Raw genomic sequence first — 15,897 nt, 5'->3', positions numbered from 1 at the left:
CAGGAATCAACACCGAGAGGAAAGTGTTAAAAACTTTCCTGTAACTCTATTACTGTTCAAGAAGACATTCTAGAAAATTTGGAAACCAACTTCATGAAAGAATTAAAATTCTCAATCTGAATAAAATTGACAATAAAATCTTGAAAAGCTTAGAAAAAGGTAAAGGTAAAGTGAACTGTCTTTCTGAAAACCTTCAGAGTGATTTCAGTAATTTCTAAACAGCAAATGTTGTTCACACCCATGAATTTCTGCACCAAGCATGGTTAACTTACATGTGTCAAAATCCAGGTGGATTACTCAAGATTTTGGTTGGAAACTTACCAGTTGTTGTAGAATTGTAACAATAACTTACTAGAAGAACAGTGATAACACTATACTATTACAACTAGTAAATACACATTGTTGTAGAATTGTTATAATAAGTTGTTTATTGTGGAATCAACTAGAAGAACAGTTATAACACTGTCCTATTACAGCTACTAAATACAACTGCTCAAATTCAGTGATGCCTTAGGTATAAAAACATCTACATTTATGTGCATCAAAATTTCCAACGAGTTCTCTTAACTTTGGTACAAAGAGACACTGGTCCCTTAACAGCAGAATCTAGTAACAACACTCAGTAAAGTAATGCATTTAAGGTAATGCAACTTGTAAAGGACTTGCTCCTTGTGTGAAGGACTAAAAACAGATTTCGTTCACAGAAATGTTGAATTTAAAAGGTAAAACAGATGTTTGAACAAGGAAGTATTTAGATTATCTGTTGGTCCCCAGGAAGATTACAGTTGATACACAAGACAGATGAAAAAAATGTTTTAAGATGTAGTTAACGAAGTATGTTTCCTTATTCAATGTAACATAGGAGTACTTTCTAAAGTTAATATTGTATAAATTAGTGAGTAAAAGTTTGGTACCAGGACTATTAGTTCCTTAACTGTAAAATAATTAGGAACTACTGATTTAAAGAATTTTGTATATTTCTACTACAAGAATGTCATCTTGCAAGAAAACACATAGGTGTGAAATGTCACAATGATATCCAAACACATAGGTGTGAAATGTCACAATGATATCCAAACACATAGGTGTGAAATGTCACAATGATATCCAAACACATAGGTGTGAAATGTCACAATGATATCCAAACACATAGGTGTGAAATGTCACAATGATATCCAAACACATAGGTGTGAAATGTCACAATGATATCCAAACACATAAGTGTGAAATGTCACAATGACATCCAAACACATAGGTGTGAAATGTCACAATGACATCCAAACACATAGGTGTGAAATGTCACAATGATATCCAAACACATAGGTGTGAAATGTCACAATGATATCCAAACATATAGGTGTGAAATGTCACAATGATATCCAAACATATAGGTGTGAAATGTCACAATGATACCCAAACATATAGGTGTGAAATGTCACAATGATACCCAAACATATAGGTGTGAAATGTCACAATGATATCCAAACATATAGGTGTGAAATGTCACAATGATACCCAAACATATAGATGTGAAATGTCACAATGATACCCAAACATATAGATGTGAAATGTCACAATGATACCCAAACATATAGATGTGAAATGTCACAATGATACCCAAACATATAGATGTGAAATGTCACAATGGTATCCAAACATATAGATGTGAAATGTCACAATGGTATCCAAACATATAGATGTGAAATGTCACAATGGTATCCAAACATATAGATGTGAAATGTCACAATGGTATCCAAACATATAGATGTGAAATGTCACAATGATACCCAAACATATAGATGTGAAATGTCACAATGATACCCAAACATATAGATGTGAAATGTCACAATGATACCCAAACATATAGATGTGAAATGTCACAATGATATCCAAACATATAGATGTGAAATGTCACAATGATATCCAAACATATAGATGTGAAATGTCACAATGATACCCAAACATATAGATGTGAAATGTCACAATGATATCCAAACATATAGATGTGAAATGTCACAATGATACCCAAACATATAGATGTGAAATGTCACAATGATATCCAAACATATAGATGTGAAATGTCACAATGATACCCAAACATATAGATGTGAAATGTCACAATGATACCCAAACATATAGATGTGTGTCACAATGATACCCAAACATATAATGAAATGTCACAATGATATCCAAACAATGATACCCAAACATATAGATGTGAAATGTCACAATATCCAAACATATAGATGTGAAATGTCACAATGATATCCAAACATATAGATGTGAAATGTCACAATGTCCAAACAATGATACCCAAACATATAGATGTGAAATGTCACAATGATACCCAAACATATAGATGTGAAATGTCACAATGGTATCCAAACATATAGATGTGAAATGTCACAATGGTATCCAAACATATAGATGTGAAATGTCACAATGGTATCCAAACATATAGATGTGAAATGTCACAATGGTATCCAAACATATAAATGTGAAATGTCGCAATGATACCCAAACATATAGATGTGAAATGTCACAATGGTATCCAAACATATAGATGTGAAATGTCACAATGGTATCCAAACATATAGATGTGAAATGTCACAATGATACCCAAACATATAGATGTGAAATGTCACAATGATACCCAAACATATAGATGTGAAATGTCACAATGATACCCAAACATATAGATGTGAAATGTCACAATGATATCCAAACATATAGATGTGAAATGTCACAATGATATCCAAACATATAGGTGTGAAATGTCACAATGATATCCAAACATATAGATGTGAAATGTTACAATGATACCCAAACATATAGATGTGAAATGTTACAATGATACCCAAACATATAGATGTGAAATGTATATCACACATTGTACAGAGAGAAACATGAGAAAAAACAAATGCTTGATTTATACATTTCAAACTTTTATGGATTAGAATAATTTGCCCATGAGAGTTCTGTTTGAGTGGTGATATAAAATATGCAAAGTCAGAAGCGCAAACCTGAATTTTATAAATATTTAGATATATCTACTCAGATCTGTTGAACTGTCTTGTTACACAGATTTGTGGACGTAAGGAGCCACACGTGCAGATTTGTGGACGTAAAGAGCCACACGTGCAGATTTGTGGATTTATAGAGACACATGTGCTTTAATTTCATTGTTTTGGCGAGTCAAGGTGTGTCCATCTTTCTCGTGTTCTTGAATCTTTTATTATTTAACACATTACTCCTTATGTAAAAAAAAACTGCCTCATAACAGCAATAAAAGGGAAAGAGATACAACCTTCATTAAAATTCACATTATTAACACAATAATAAAAGCATTACATCACATGATGAATGCCTCAAAGCTCGAATGCTCTGTCATGACTTAGCAATTGGTTATTCCTTCAAGTAAAGGATTCTTTTCTTCAGAACACAACATACCTTTAAGCACTCCAGGAGGCATGTTACACTGTGTTCCTCCTCCTGTTACTGACTGATTTTGATATGGATTGCTACTTGTAATGGCCTTCTGATTAGTTTCTTCAATGTGTTGATTTTCTAACTTTACAGACATTGTTTCTCTTCCTAATGCAGGCATAGCGTGTCGAAGATTTTCAATAGGAGTAGTTTTGGAAGTTTATGATCAAATAAACTCTACATCAAGGTTTCTTATTCCACTACTGAAACTTTCAATCAGTTTATATCTGTAAAATAATATTTAAAAAAGACATCAGATATCAAAGATAAAATATAATGAAAATATATGCTAAGTATCACAAACTAACTTTCATCTACAAGACACCTGATAGGACAACCTATCAGTCTCTGTTTATATAAAAATTAATTTATTATTGGTCAGTAAAAATAATTTCTTCTTATATTTTTAAAACAAGTTTTTCATTCACAGTAAGCTTACAAATGCAATCAATGCTTATATTTTACTGATATTAATCCAACATCCAGGTCCTTGTATTCTCAGATCCAATCATGTAAAGAATGTATACATGTTTTGTCATACTGACTTGGTTCTGCGTTAAGTAAAACATTGAAGTTTGAGGTACGGGAGTCAAGAAATACCAGTAATTGTTTTATCTGAGAATTGTTTCATCAAATCATTGTCTCTTAAAGTTTTATGTATGCTGTTAGAGAACAATAAGTGAACAGAATGATCGTTATAATTCTCACAGAATCATTACAATTCTCACAAAACAAATGTTTAGATTGAAAAACTTATTTACATCAATAAACTATTTTAATAGAATCGCCACAGTTATTAATTCACATGTCAATTATTCATACTATTATTTATTCTCTGTTGTGGTTTTTAATGACAATCATGAAGTTTATTAAAATAAATAAAAAGGCATGTAATCAATAATAAACTTGTGATACGACTAGTTTTAAACTTATTTATTTATATTTCAGTCACAATAACTTTTATCTTTTGTTTTTAATTATAATTTAGATAATTTAAATATTTTTTAAGGTTACATGTATACAAATGACAAGGGTTCTATTTAGTCATGGGCTTGAAAGCCTAGTTGGATGGTTGGTTCTAGTCAACGAAAGAGTGACTCAAAGTACTTAATGGTTTTATCTCGCTCAGTTCTCTCTTACTGGTCACAGCACAGCAGCTCTTAGAATGGCTCCGAGTTTCTTGTTCAAGTGCATAATTTCAGCTCATAGATCCATTTCTTGACCAGTTTTAGACTGAATTACAGCCATGAGTAGTGAGGGTTCCCTTTCGCATAAACACAGACTTTAAAAAAATATTACTGAGTTAGTGAAAATACTCCTACACACGCATCCCTTTAACAGTTACTAGCACTTATAAAATAGAGATTTGTAATTATGTCATATGATATACCAAAATAGAATACCCTGTAGAAACACACCTAGAGACTGTTACTTCAGATTAGACAGGGATAGAAACATACCTAGAGACTGTTACTTCAGGTTAGACAGGGATAGAAACATACCTAGAGACTGTTACTTCAGATTAGACAGGGATAGAAACATACCTAGAGACTGTTACTTCAGGTTAGACAGGGATAGAAACATACCTAGAGACTGTTACTTCAGGTTAGACAGGGATAGAAACATACCTAGAGACTGTTACTTCAGGTTAGACAGGGATAGAAACATACCTAGAGACTGTTACTTCAGGTTAGACAGGGATAGAAACATACCTAGAGACTGTTACTTCAGGTTAGACAGGGATAGAAACATACCTAGAGACTGTTACTTCAGGTTAGACAGGGATAGAAACATACCTAGAGACTGTTACTTCAGGTTAGACATGGATAGAAACATACCTAGAAACTGTTACTTCAGGTTAGACATGGATAGAAACACACCTAGAGACTGTTACTTCAGGTTAGACAGGGATAGAAACACACCTAGAGACTGTTACTTCAGGTTAGACAGGGATAGAAACACACCTAGAGACTGTTACTTCAGGTTAGACAGGGATAGAAACATACCTAGAGACTGTTACTTCAGGTTAGACAGAGATAGAAACACACCTAGAGACTGTTACTTCAGGTTAGACAGGGATAGAAACACACCTAGAGACTGTTACTTCAGGTTAGACAGGGATAGAAACACACCTAGAGACTGTTACTTCAGGTTAGACAGGGATAGAAACACACCTAGAGACTGTTACTTCAGGTTAGACAGGGATAGAAACACACCTAGAGACTGTTACTTCAGGTTAGACAGGGATAGAAACACACCTAGAGACTGTTACTTCAGGTTAGACAGGGATAGAAACACACCTAGAGACTGTTACTTCAGGTTAGACAGGGATAGAAACACACCTAGAGACTGTTACTTCAGGTTAGACAGGGATAGAAACACACCTAGAGACTGTTACTTCAGGTTAGACAGGGATAGAAACACACCTAGAGACTGTTACTTCAGGTTAGACAGGGATAGAAACACACCTAGAGACTGTTACTTCAGGTTAGACAGGGATAGAAACACACCTAGAGACTGTTACTTCAGGTTAGACAGGGATAGAAACACACCTAGAGACTGTTACTTCAGGTTAGACAGGGATAGAAACACACCTAGAGACTGTTACTTCAGGTTAGACAGGGATAGAAACACACCTAGAGACTGTTACTTCAGGTTAGACAGGGATAGAAACACACCTAGAGACTGTTACTTCAGGTTAGACAGGGATAGAAACACACCTAGAGACTGTTACTTCAGGTTAGACAGGGATAGAAACACACCTAGAGACTGTTACTTCAGGTTAGACAGGGATAGAAACACACCTAGAGACTGTTACTTCAGGTTAGACAGGGATAGAAACACACCTAGAGACTGTTACAGGTTAGAGACTGTTACTTCAGGTTAGACAGGGATAGAAACACACCTAGAGACTGTTACTTCAGGTTAGACAGGGATAGAAACACACCTAGAGACTGTTACTTCAGGTTAGACAGGGATAGAAACACACCTAGAGACTGTTACTTCAGGTTAGACAGGGATAGAAACACACCTAGAGACTGTTACTTCAGGTTAGACAGGGATAGAAACACACCTAGAGACTGTTACTTCAGGTTAGACCATTTTTCAACCAATACATCAAAGTGGCCTTTTTCTTAATCATAAAAAAAATCTGTCCACAACTACTAAACGATATGTAATCTGTCCACAACTACTAAACGATATGCACCTCATTTACCTTATGATGCTTAAAAATTACTTTTTTACTTGTTAATAAGTTCCTACCCTTTACATGTGCTCTTCATATTACCAAGTGATAATAAGATTTTACCTTTAATGTTTTGATATATCCCACTTCAAAATCTAAGAAATTGCTCAAGCTTTATCGTTGAACATCACTGTCTCTACGTGAGAACACAAGGTACCCGCTTTTCAACTGTCAGCAAGTTACGTGTCCGATAACAATGATTACTATACATTTTCAGCAAGTTACGTGTCCGATAACAATGATTACTATACATTTTCAGCAAGTTATGTGTCCGATAACAATGATTACTATACATTTTCAGCAAGTTACGTGTCCGATAACAATGATTACTATACATTTTCAGCAAGTTACGTGTCCGATAACAATGATTACTATACATTTTCAGCAAGTTACGTGTCCGATAACAATGATTACTATACATTTTCAGCAAGTTACGTGGTCCGATAACAATGATTACTATACATTTTCAGCAAGTTACGTGTCCAATAACAATGATTACTATACATTTTCAGCAAGTTACGTGTCCGATAACAATGATTACTATACATTTTCAGCAAGTTACGTGTCCGATAAAAATGATTATTATACATTTTCAGCAAGTTACGTGTCCGATAACAATGATTATTATACATTTTCAGCAAGTTACGTGTCCGATAACAATGATTACTATACATTTTCAGCAAGTTACGTGTCCGATAACAACAATTACTATACATTTTCAGCAAGTTACGTGTCCGATAACAATGATTACTATACATTTTCAGCAAGTTACGTGTCCGATAACAATTATTATTATACATTTTCAGCAAGTTACGTGTCCGATAACAATGATTATTATACATTTTCAACAAGTGAACGGATATTTTACAAATTTATACAATACACAAGAATTTTGCCCAATTACAAAAATTGTTTATTTTCTACACTTATAAACATTCCATGTTGAATTTTATTAAATATATTCCATATGCAATAAATGTCTGGTAATAAGTTTTCAACTGTTACATAAATCTAATGTGGTCCTAATATTTTGGTAAATGAGGTGTGACCTTGATAACGAATTATCTTCAATGAAATAAATAGAACACCCCTCCACCCATGTGTAGCTTTGAGCATCAAAAGTTTGTTTTTGTTTTAATTTCTTTAGAGTAAGAACAAAACAACAGTCATGTAATGTCAGGCTAGTCTATAGAATGAATGATAACTATACAAGTCTTTGTATTAAAAACATAAACAAAACAACAGTCATGTAATGTCAGGCTAGTCTATAGAATGAATGATAACTATACAAGTCATGTAATTGTATTGAAAAACATACAAAACAAAACAACAGTCATGTAATGTCAGGCTAGTCTATAGAATGAATGATAACTATACAAGTCTTTGTATTAAAAACATAAACAAAACAACAGTCATGTAATGTCAGGCTAGTCTATAGAATGAATGATAACTATACAAGTCTTTGTATTAAAAACATAAACAAAACAACAGTCATGTAATGTCAGGCTAGTCTATAGAATGAATGATAACTATACAAGTCTTTGTATTAAAAACATAAACAAAACAACAGTCATGTAATGTCAGGCTAGTCTATAGAATGAATGATAACTATACAAGTCTTTGTATTAAAAACATAAACAAAACAACAGTCATGTAATGTCAGGCTAGTCTATAGAATGAATGATAACTATACAAGTCTTTGTATTAAAAACATAAACAAAAAAAGTCATGTAATGTCAGGCTAGTCTATGTAATGTCAGGCTAGTCTATAGAATGCATGCTAGAATGCATGATAACTATACAAGTCTTTGTATTAAAAACAAACAAAACAACAGTCATGTAACTAGTCTATACAAGTCTTTGTATTAAAAAACATAAACAAAACAACATTCATGTAATAGATAGAACGAATATAAAAGTCTTTGTATTAAAAACATAAACAAAACAACAGTCATGTAATGTCAGGCTAGTCTATAACGAATGAATGATAACTATACAAGTCTTTGTATTAAAAACATAAACAAAACAACAGTCATGTAATGTCAGGCTAGTCTATAGAATGTCGAATGATAACTATACAAGTCTTTGTATTAAAAGTCATGTAATGTCAGGCTAGTCTATAGAATGCATGATAACTATACAAGTCTTTGTATTAAAAACAAACAAAACAACAGTCATGTAATGTCAGGCTAGTCTATAGAATAAATGATAACTATACAAGTCTTTGTATTAAAAACATAAACAAAACAACAGTCATGTAATGTCAGGCTAGTCTATAGAATGAATGATAACTATACAAGTCTTTGTATTAAAAACATAAACAAAACAACAGTCATGTAATGTCAGGCTAGTCTATAGAACGAATGATAACTATACAAGTCTTTGTATTAAAAACATAAACAAAACAACAGTCATGTAATGTCAGGCTAGTCTATAGAATGAATGATAACTATACAAGTCTTTGTATTAAAAACATAAACAAAACAACAGTCATGTAATGTCAGGCTAGTCTATAGAACGAATGATAACTATACAAGTCTTTGTATTAAAACATAAACAAAACAACAGTCATGTAATGTCAGGCTAGTCTATAGAACGAATGATAACTATACAAGTCTTTGTATTAAAAACATAAACAAAACAACAGTCATGTAATGTCAGGCTAGTCTATAGAACGAATGATAACTATACAAGTCTTTGTATTAAAAAACATAAACAAAACAACAGTCATGTAATGTCAGGCTAGTCTATAGAACGAATGATAACTATACAAGTCTTTGTATTAAAAACATAAACAAAACAACAGTCATGTAATGTCAGGCTAGTCTATAGAACGAATGATAACTATACAAGTCTTTGTATTAAAAACATAAACAAAACAACAGTCATGTAATGTCAGGCTAGTCTATAGAATGAATGATAACTATACAAGTCTTTGTATTAAAAACATAAACAAAACAACAGTCATGTAATGTCAGGCTAGTCTATAGAACGAATGATAACTATACAAGTCTTTGTATTAAAAACATAAACAAAACAACAGTCATGTAATGTCAGGCTAGTCTATAGAATGCATGATAACTATACAAGTCTTTGTATTAAAAACAAACAAAACAACAGTCATGTAATGTCAGGCTAGTCTATAGAATAAATGATAACTATACAAGTCTTTGTATTAAAAACATAAACAAAACAACAGTCATGTAATGTCAGGCTAGTCTATAGAACGAATGATAACTATACAAGTCTTTGTATTAAAAACATAAACAAAACAACAGTCATGTAATGTCAGGCTAGTCTATAGAACGAATGATAACTATACAAGTCTTTGTATTAAAAACATAAACAAAACAACAGTCATGTAATGTCAGGCTATAGAACGAATGATAACTATACAAGTCTTTGTATTAAAAACATAAACAAAACAACAGTCATGTAATGTCAGGCTAGTCTATAGAACGAATGATAACTATACAAGTCTTTGTATTAAAAACATAAACAAAACAACAGTCATGTAATGTCAGGCTAGTCTATAGAACGAATGATAACTATACAAGTCTTTGTATTAAAAACATAAACAAAACAACAGTCATGTAATGTCAGGCTAGTCTATAGAATGCATGATAACTATACAAGTCTTTGTATTAAAAACAAACAAAACAACAGTCATGTAATGTCAGGCTAGTCTATAGAATGAATGATAACTATACAAGTCTTTGTATTAAAAACATAAACAAAACAACAGTCATGTAATGTCAGGCTAGTCTATAGAATGAATGATAACTATACAAGTCTTTGTATTAAAAACATATTTTACTTGTATTTCTGGTCTTCAATTAAGTCCTCACAGAAACTTTAAATATTCTTAAGATACTGGCATCAAATAAAAGTTAGATGCACAGTCAACTTTTAGCTCAGAACACAAGTCTGTGTTTTGGGATTTTAGTCTTTATAATTATTACATTGATTTAAGACATTTGCAATGAAAGAGAACTTGAAAACTAGAAGTAACTTCATACAAATACCAACAAGTGCACCTTAAGTTTAGCTTAGAGTCAGGCTAGTTTTGATTGTTAGAAAACTAGAAGTAACTTCATACAAATACCAACAAGTACACCTTAAGTTTAACTTATAGTCAGGCTAGTTTTGATTGTTAGAAAACTAGAGGTAACTTCATACAAATACCAACAAGTGCACCTTAAGTTTAACTTATAGTCAGGCTAGTTTTGATTGTTAGAAAACTAGAAATAACTTCATACAAATACCAACAAGTACACCTTAAGTTTAACTTATAGTCAGGCTAGTTTTGATTGTTAGAAAACTAGAAGTAACTTCATACAAATACCAACAAGTACACCTTAAGTTTAACTTATAGTCAGGCTAGTTTTGATTGTTAGAAAACTAGAAGTAACTTCATACAAATACCAACAAGTACACCTTAAGTTTAACTTATAGTCAGGCTAGTTTTGATTGTTGGAATTTATTTCTTTTGAATCTATTTGACCTTAAAACATCAGGTATTTTGTACTTCATTAGTTTAACAGCATTATTCATAATAACTGATGCCAACTGCAAATAAACGACAGTTAGCAAGACAATGATGATAGCATTTGGTACAGTAGCACTTAACGAAATATCAAAAGTATAATACATGACTTGGTCAAGCTGTGGATTGTCTAGAGAGTAGGTCAGAATTAGCAACTTCTGATCAAAGCAAGCTGAATGCATAGATCAAAACTAAAAATTAATCCAGTACTCAATACAGCTCATTCATTATATAAATAATTATTTCAGAAGTAGGAGTAAATAATGTCCTGAAACAAGACTTATAGTGATTAGAGCGACTTATAGTGATTAGAATGAACTGATTTCAATGACTAAATGTTCACTTGCTATCATACTTACACACTTTCTCTCTGCCCAAAACTATATAAAAGATGTATAACACAATATAGTTTATGTAGTTTTAAAATTAATATATTCACAATTAAAACAGTTTATGTATCTCATAACCACCTTGTTATGAATCATTCTTAACATAAGTTAATTACATATAAAAATTTCATGCATACAAATATCTCTAATTGTTCCTTTTATATAAGTTTTTGCAAACTGGCTATATATATACATACATACACACACACACACACAGGGTGTTTGGGAAGTCACTGTGCAGTTTTGTAATCATATTTTATTCAGTCTATTTCAAGCCAGCAACTGATAGCAGTGTTTAGAAACAAAATAAGAAGGATCCAGGCCTGTTTTGATGCTAACAGGGGTCACTTTCAACATTGTTTATAATTGTCATTCATATTTACCTCCTGTATTCTATATTGAAACATGTCTGTTAATAAATATATAAGTGTACAGTGACTTTCCGAACACCCTGTAGTATCTGTGTGTGTATGTTTTATTATAGCAAAGCCACATCGGGTTACCTGCTGTATCCATCAAGGGGAATCAAACCCCTGATTTTAGTGTTGTAAATCTGAAGACTTCCTTCTATCCTACTAGGGAACCTTTATGTAGAGATCTAGCCAACATGAGTATCTGGACATATGCTAATTTATACAAATTTCATTAATAAGTGTCTACATTGTACCTGCATGTAGACTGACTCATGCTCAATGGATGAGAAACTTTTATCACTAAACTTGTTAGTAATATTAATGTTCTATGCCCAATTACACCCTGCATTTTGTTTTATAACTATATTAACTACCTTTACTGAATATAGTATTACTATTAGTACTGTCCTAGAAGAGAAACATTAATGAAATCTAGCCACTCTTACAAAGTCTACTCTAAGTATGTATTTTAGCAAAGCCATATTGGGCTATTTGCCGTGTCCACCAAGGGGAATCGAACCTCTGATTTTAACATTGTAAATCTGTAGACTTACCGCTGTACCAGTGGGAATTACTCTTAGGGTCAGACTCACTTACATCAACTCAATTCTCACTTTGACAAGTCCGTCTTACACAGTCACCAACATCAAGGTTGGTAGTCCTGATGTTACTACTATAAATATATATATACAAAAAAAAGTCGGTCTTACACAGTCACCAACATCAAGGTTGGTAGTCCTGATGTTACTACATATATACAAAAAAAGGTCTGTCTTACACAGTCACCAACATCAAGGTTGGTAGTCCTGATGTTACTACTATAAATATATATACAAAAAAAGGTCTGTCTTACACAGTCACCAACATCAAGGTTGGTAGTCCTGATGTTACTACTATAAATATATATATATATATATACAAAAAAAGGTCCGTCTTACACAGTCATCAACATCAAGGTTGGTAGTCCTGATGTTACTACTATAAACATGTATACAAAAACATAAAGACTGTTCTTCTTTTCTACTAGGTTGGATAATTAAATAAAATATATAAAAGTTGAAACAGGAGCAAAGTTTAGAACTGATAGTATGGTATTATTACTCTAGTAGCATATATAATGTTGTAACAGGTTCTATTAGATTAGTCTGTAAAACATAATGCTAAGTCCAGTCCACTTTAATATAGTTTCACAAACTAATGATAAGCTTAACAAACAATGCTAAACATTGTATCTCGGGACAGCTGGTATTGGTATTAACACTTTTACTTATAAAAATGATAACGTTTCTTGTCATCATGAAATGCTAAACATTATTAACTTTCCAATTTATTTTTATCTATAGCACTTGTTTTCGTACCTCTATTTCTTATTCAAAATCAAAACACAAATTCGATATTCGTGGAACGGAAGTAATAGCAAAAAATAGCTAATAGTAAAAACTTGAAAAGTTACGAATCAACAACCACTTACTGTAATGGATTCACTAAATAACCAACAATCTCTTTTAATTGTATCTGTTTCGCACTTTATACTGTTTAAACGTTTCCTATATTAAAACTAAAAATAAAAACCCTGGGTATTACTTTCAGACAAGCTCATTACGGGACGTAAAAACTTGATCTACTCATAAACAATACAAATGCCAAAATTTACAAAAACATGCCCTACAATAACTATTAAAGCTTAAAACAGTTTTAAACTACTTACTTCTGGTAATTTAACGTAAGATACTTTCTAAGTTACTTCACGAATCATAAGAAAAATATTATTTAGCACTATGTTGTAGCATACAGTGATTTAGTAATATTACAGTGCTACTATTGTTACTAATTCAGTAATTAAATAATATTACGTTTCACAATATGCATTCTCAAACCTGAATAACAGCCGTAAAAATAATAAAGACAGAGCCTAGTGTAATACTTGCATTTCACTCAAATTCGATAGATACCATAGAAGTCTCACTATACCAATACCAATGTACCATTCACTTATACCATAAAATTACATACGTCAAAAAAATACATATATATCTACAGATGCCATTGCACTTGATATAGGCTGCAGCAGTGGCGTCACCATCGTCTGATTTTGCTTCTTCATTACATGATCTATTACTTAAAGACATAATTAAGTTTGGACTTTTTCTGATGTAAAAACACATACTTTGTTGAGCTTTCGTTTACATTTTTTAGGGAGGCGTCATCAGATCTTCTGTCAAAAGTTCAATATTTAACGTGAGAAAGTTTCTAAAATCTGTTTAATTTATACAAGGTAATTGCTTATAAAGAAGCTTTTCCTTCAAGAAGAACTTCATTTATTATTTGCAAATCATTTTGACAATTAGTAATCGAAGTGTTCGAATGAAAATGACGTTTGACAATAAAAAGGATAACAATACTTAAGATTAAGATGAACAACGTTGTTTATTTATAACACTCAGATAAACGTTTCGGAATTCACAGAATTTAAATACATCATTCCTAAGTAAATAACAAAAATTCATTGCTACATTAACGATAATACATAGAAAGCAGAGATGTAACAATAAAAAATACTGCAGATGTAAAAAATGTGGAAATTAAATGAGTGATGCATATTATTCAAAATTGGAGAATGATGTTTAATCTAAAGGATTTTTAAATAGTAATACCACATCAATGCTGACCTGTCAAAGAATACTGAAATCTGATAAGTTTGTATATTATCCTATCTCTTCTCTACATGTTGGCGGATAGAGGTAGCACAGCGATCACTCAACTGTTTTGTTTTTATAGAAATCCTTATATATTCATTGATTCTAATTATTAGATAGCATTTGGTTTTGCCTATATAAGAGGCCTTGCAACCTCCATACGTGTAAACATATACCAGCCATAAATAAAGAAAAACTAAAAGAATGTCTTTAATTATCGTTCAAGTAGCAATGTATTTTAATTACTTACTTATGGATGAGATGATTCTTTATAGTTTTGCTTTAAATACTGAAAATGAAATCTGTATAAATCCAAAACGTTTATGTTTTTGTTATAAATAAACAATGTTGTTCATCTTAAGTATCGTTATCCTGTTTAATGTCATTTTGAAAATTTATTACACATACCATGTAATTATTTTACATATTTAAATTTTGTTTTTCAATGATAATGTAATATTTAGTTTCCCTCTATTTTGTACTACCCGTCACACCAAACATGCTCGCCCTTTCAGCCGTGGGGGCGTTATAATTCCTCGATCAATCCTACTATTCGTTGGTAAAAGAGTAGGCCAAGAGTTCGTAGTGAGTGGTAATGAGTAGCTGCCTTCCCTCTAGTCTTACACTGCTAAATTAGGAAAGGCTAGCGCAGATAGCCCTCGCGTAGCTTTGCACAAAATTCAAAAACAATCAAAGAAACTGTGCCCACCGAGGGGAATCGAACCCTTGAATTTAGGATTTTAAATCCGCACACTTACCGCTGTCCCAGGGAGCACAAAGGGAAAAAAACTCATGTGATGTTTTTGTAATCATCAGAGTTCATCTTTTCCTTATAACACTGCACTTTTTTACTGGAAAGTTATATACGATAGAAAGTGAGAGTTTGGGCGACAAAAGAAAACTAAAAACGTAATAAAATAAATAAGTGACATTAAAAATAAAAATAACGTTAAAATAAATAAGTAATTCTAATATTTAAAAAAAATTAAAAATTGGTATTCTAATAAATAAATAGTAAGATAAATCAGTTGAAGAAAACTATGTACATAAATAATTGAGAAAACTGAATAAATAGGCTGCCAATTGCTGAATGCGATCTGACATCAATAGTAAATGACTC

General features: G+C 32.0%; 1 protein-coding gene across 5 annotated transcripts in view; it reads right to left on the bottom strand.

Annotated features, from left to right (window-relative positions):
• Window positions 1–14,167, bottom strand: part of LOC143234651 (cyclic AMP-dependent transcription factor ATF-1-like) — a 33,216-nt gene extending 19,049 nt beyond the window's left edge. Inside the window, exons 1-3 of one of the 5 annotated variants that reach the window (XM_076472165.1) lie at window positions 14,010–14,151; window positions 12,172–12,294; window positions 3,451–3,713 (exon numbers count right to left, since the gene is read on the bottom strand). In XM_076472165.1, coding sequence (XP_076328280.1) covers window positions 3,451–3,607 — 157 coding nt within the window. In that variant the 5' untranslated portion in view covers window positions 3,608–3,713; window positions 12,172–12,294; window positions 14,010–14,151. Of the gene's footprint in view, window positions 1–3,450; window positions 3,714–12,171; window positions 12,295–12,635; window positions 12,755–13,958; window positions 13,981–14,009 lie in introns of those variants that run through there. The other 4 variants (XM_076472164.1, XM_076472163.1, XM_076472167.1 and 1 more) reach the window with 4 other exon arrangements.
• Window positions 14,168–15,897: the final 1,730 nt, after the last annotated feature.

The sequence above is a fragment of the Tachypleus tridentatus genome, chromosome 12, assembly GCF_004210375.1.
Source record: "Tachypleus tridentatus isolate NWPU-2018 chromosome 12, ASM421037v1, whole genome shotgun sequence".
Taxonomy (NCBI): Eukaryota; Metazoa; Arthropoda; class Merostomata; order Xiphosura; family Limulidae; genus Tachypleus; species Tachypleus tridentatus.
The sequence above is the reverse complement of the archived record's forward strand: the minus strand, read 5'-3'. Positions and strand labels throughout refer to the sequence as shown.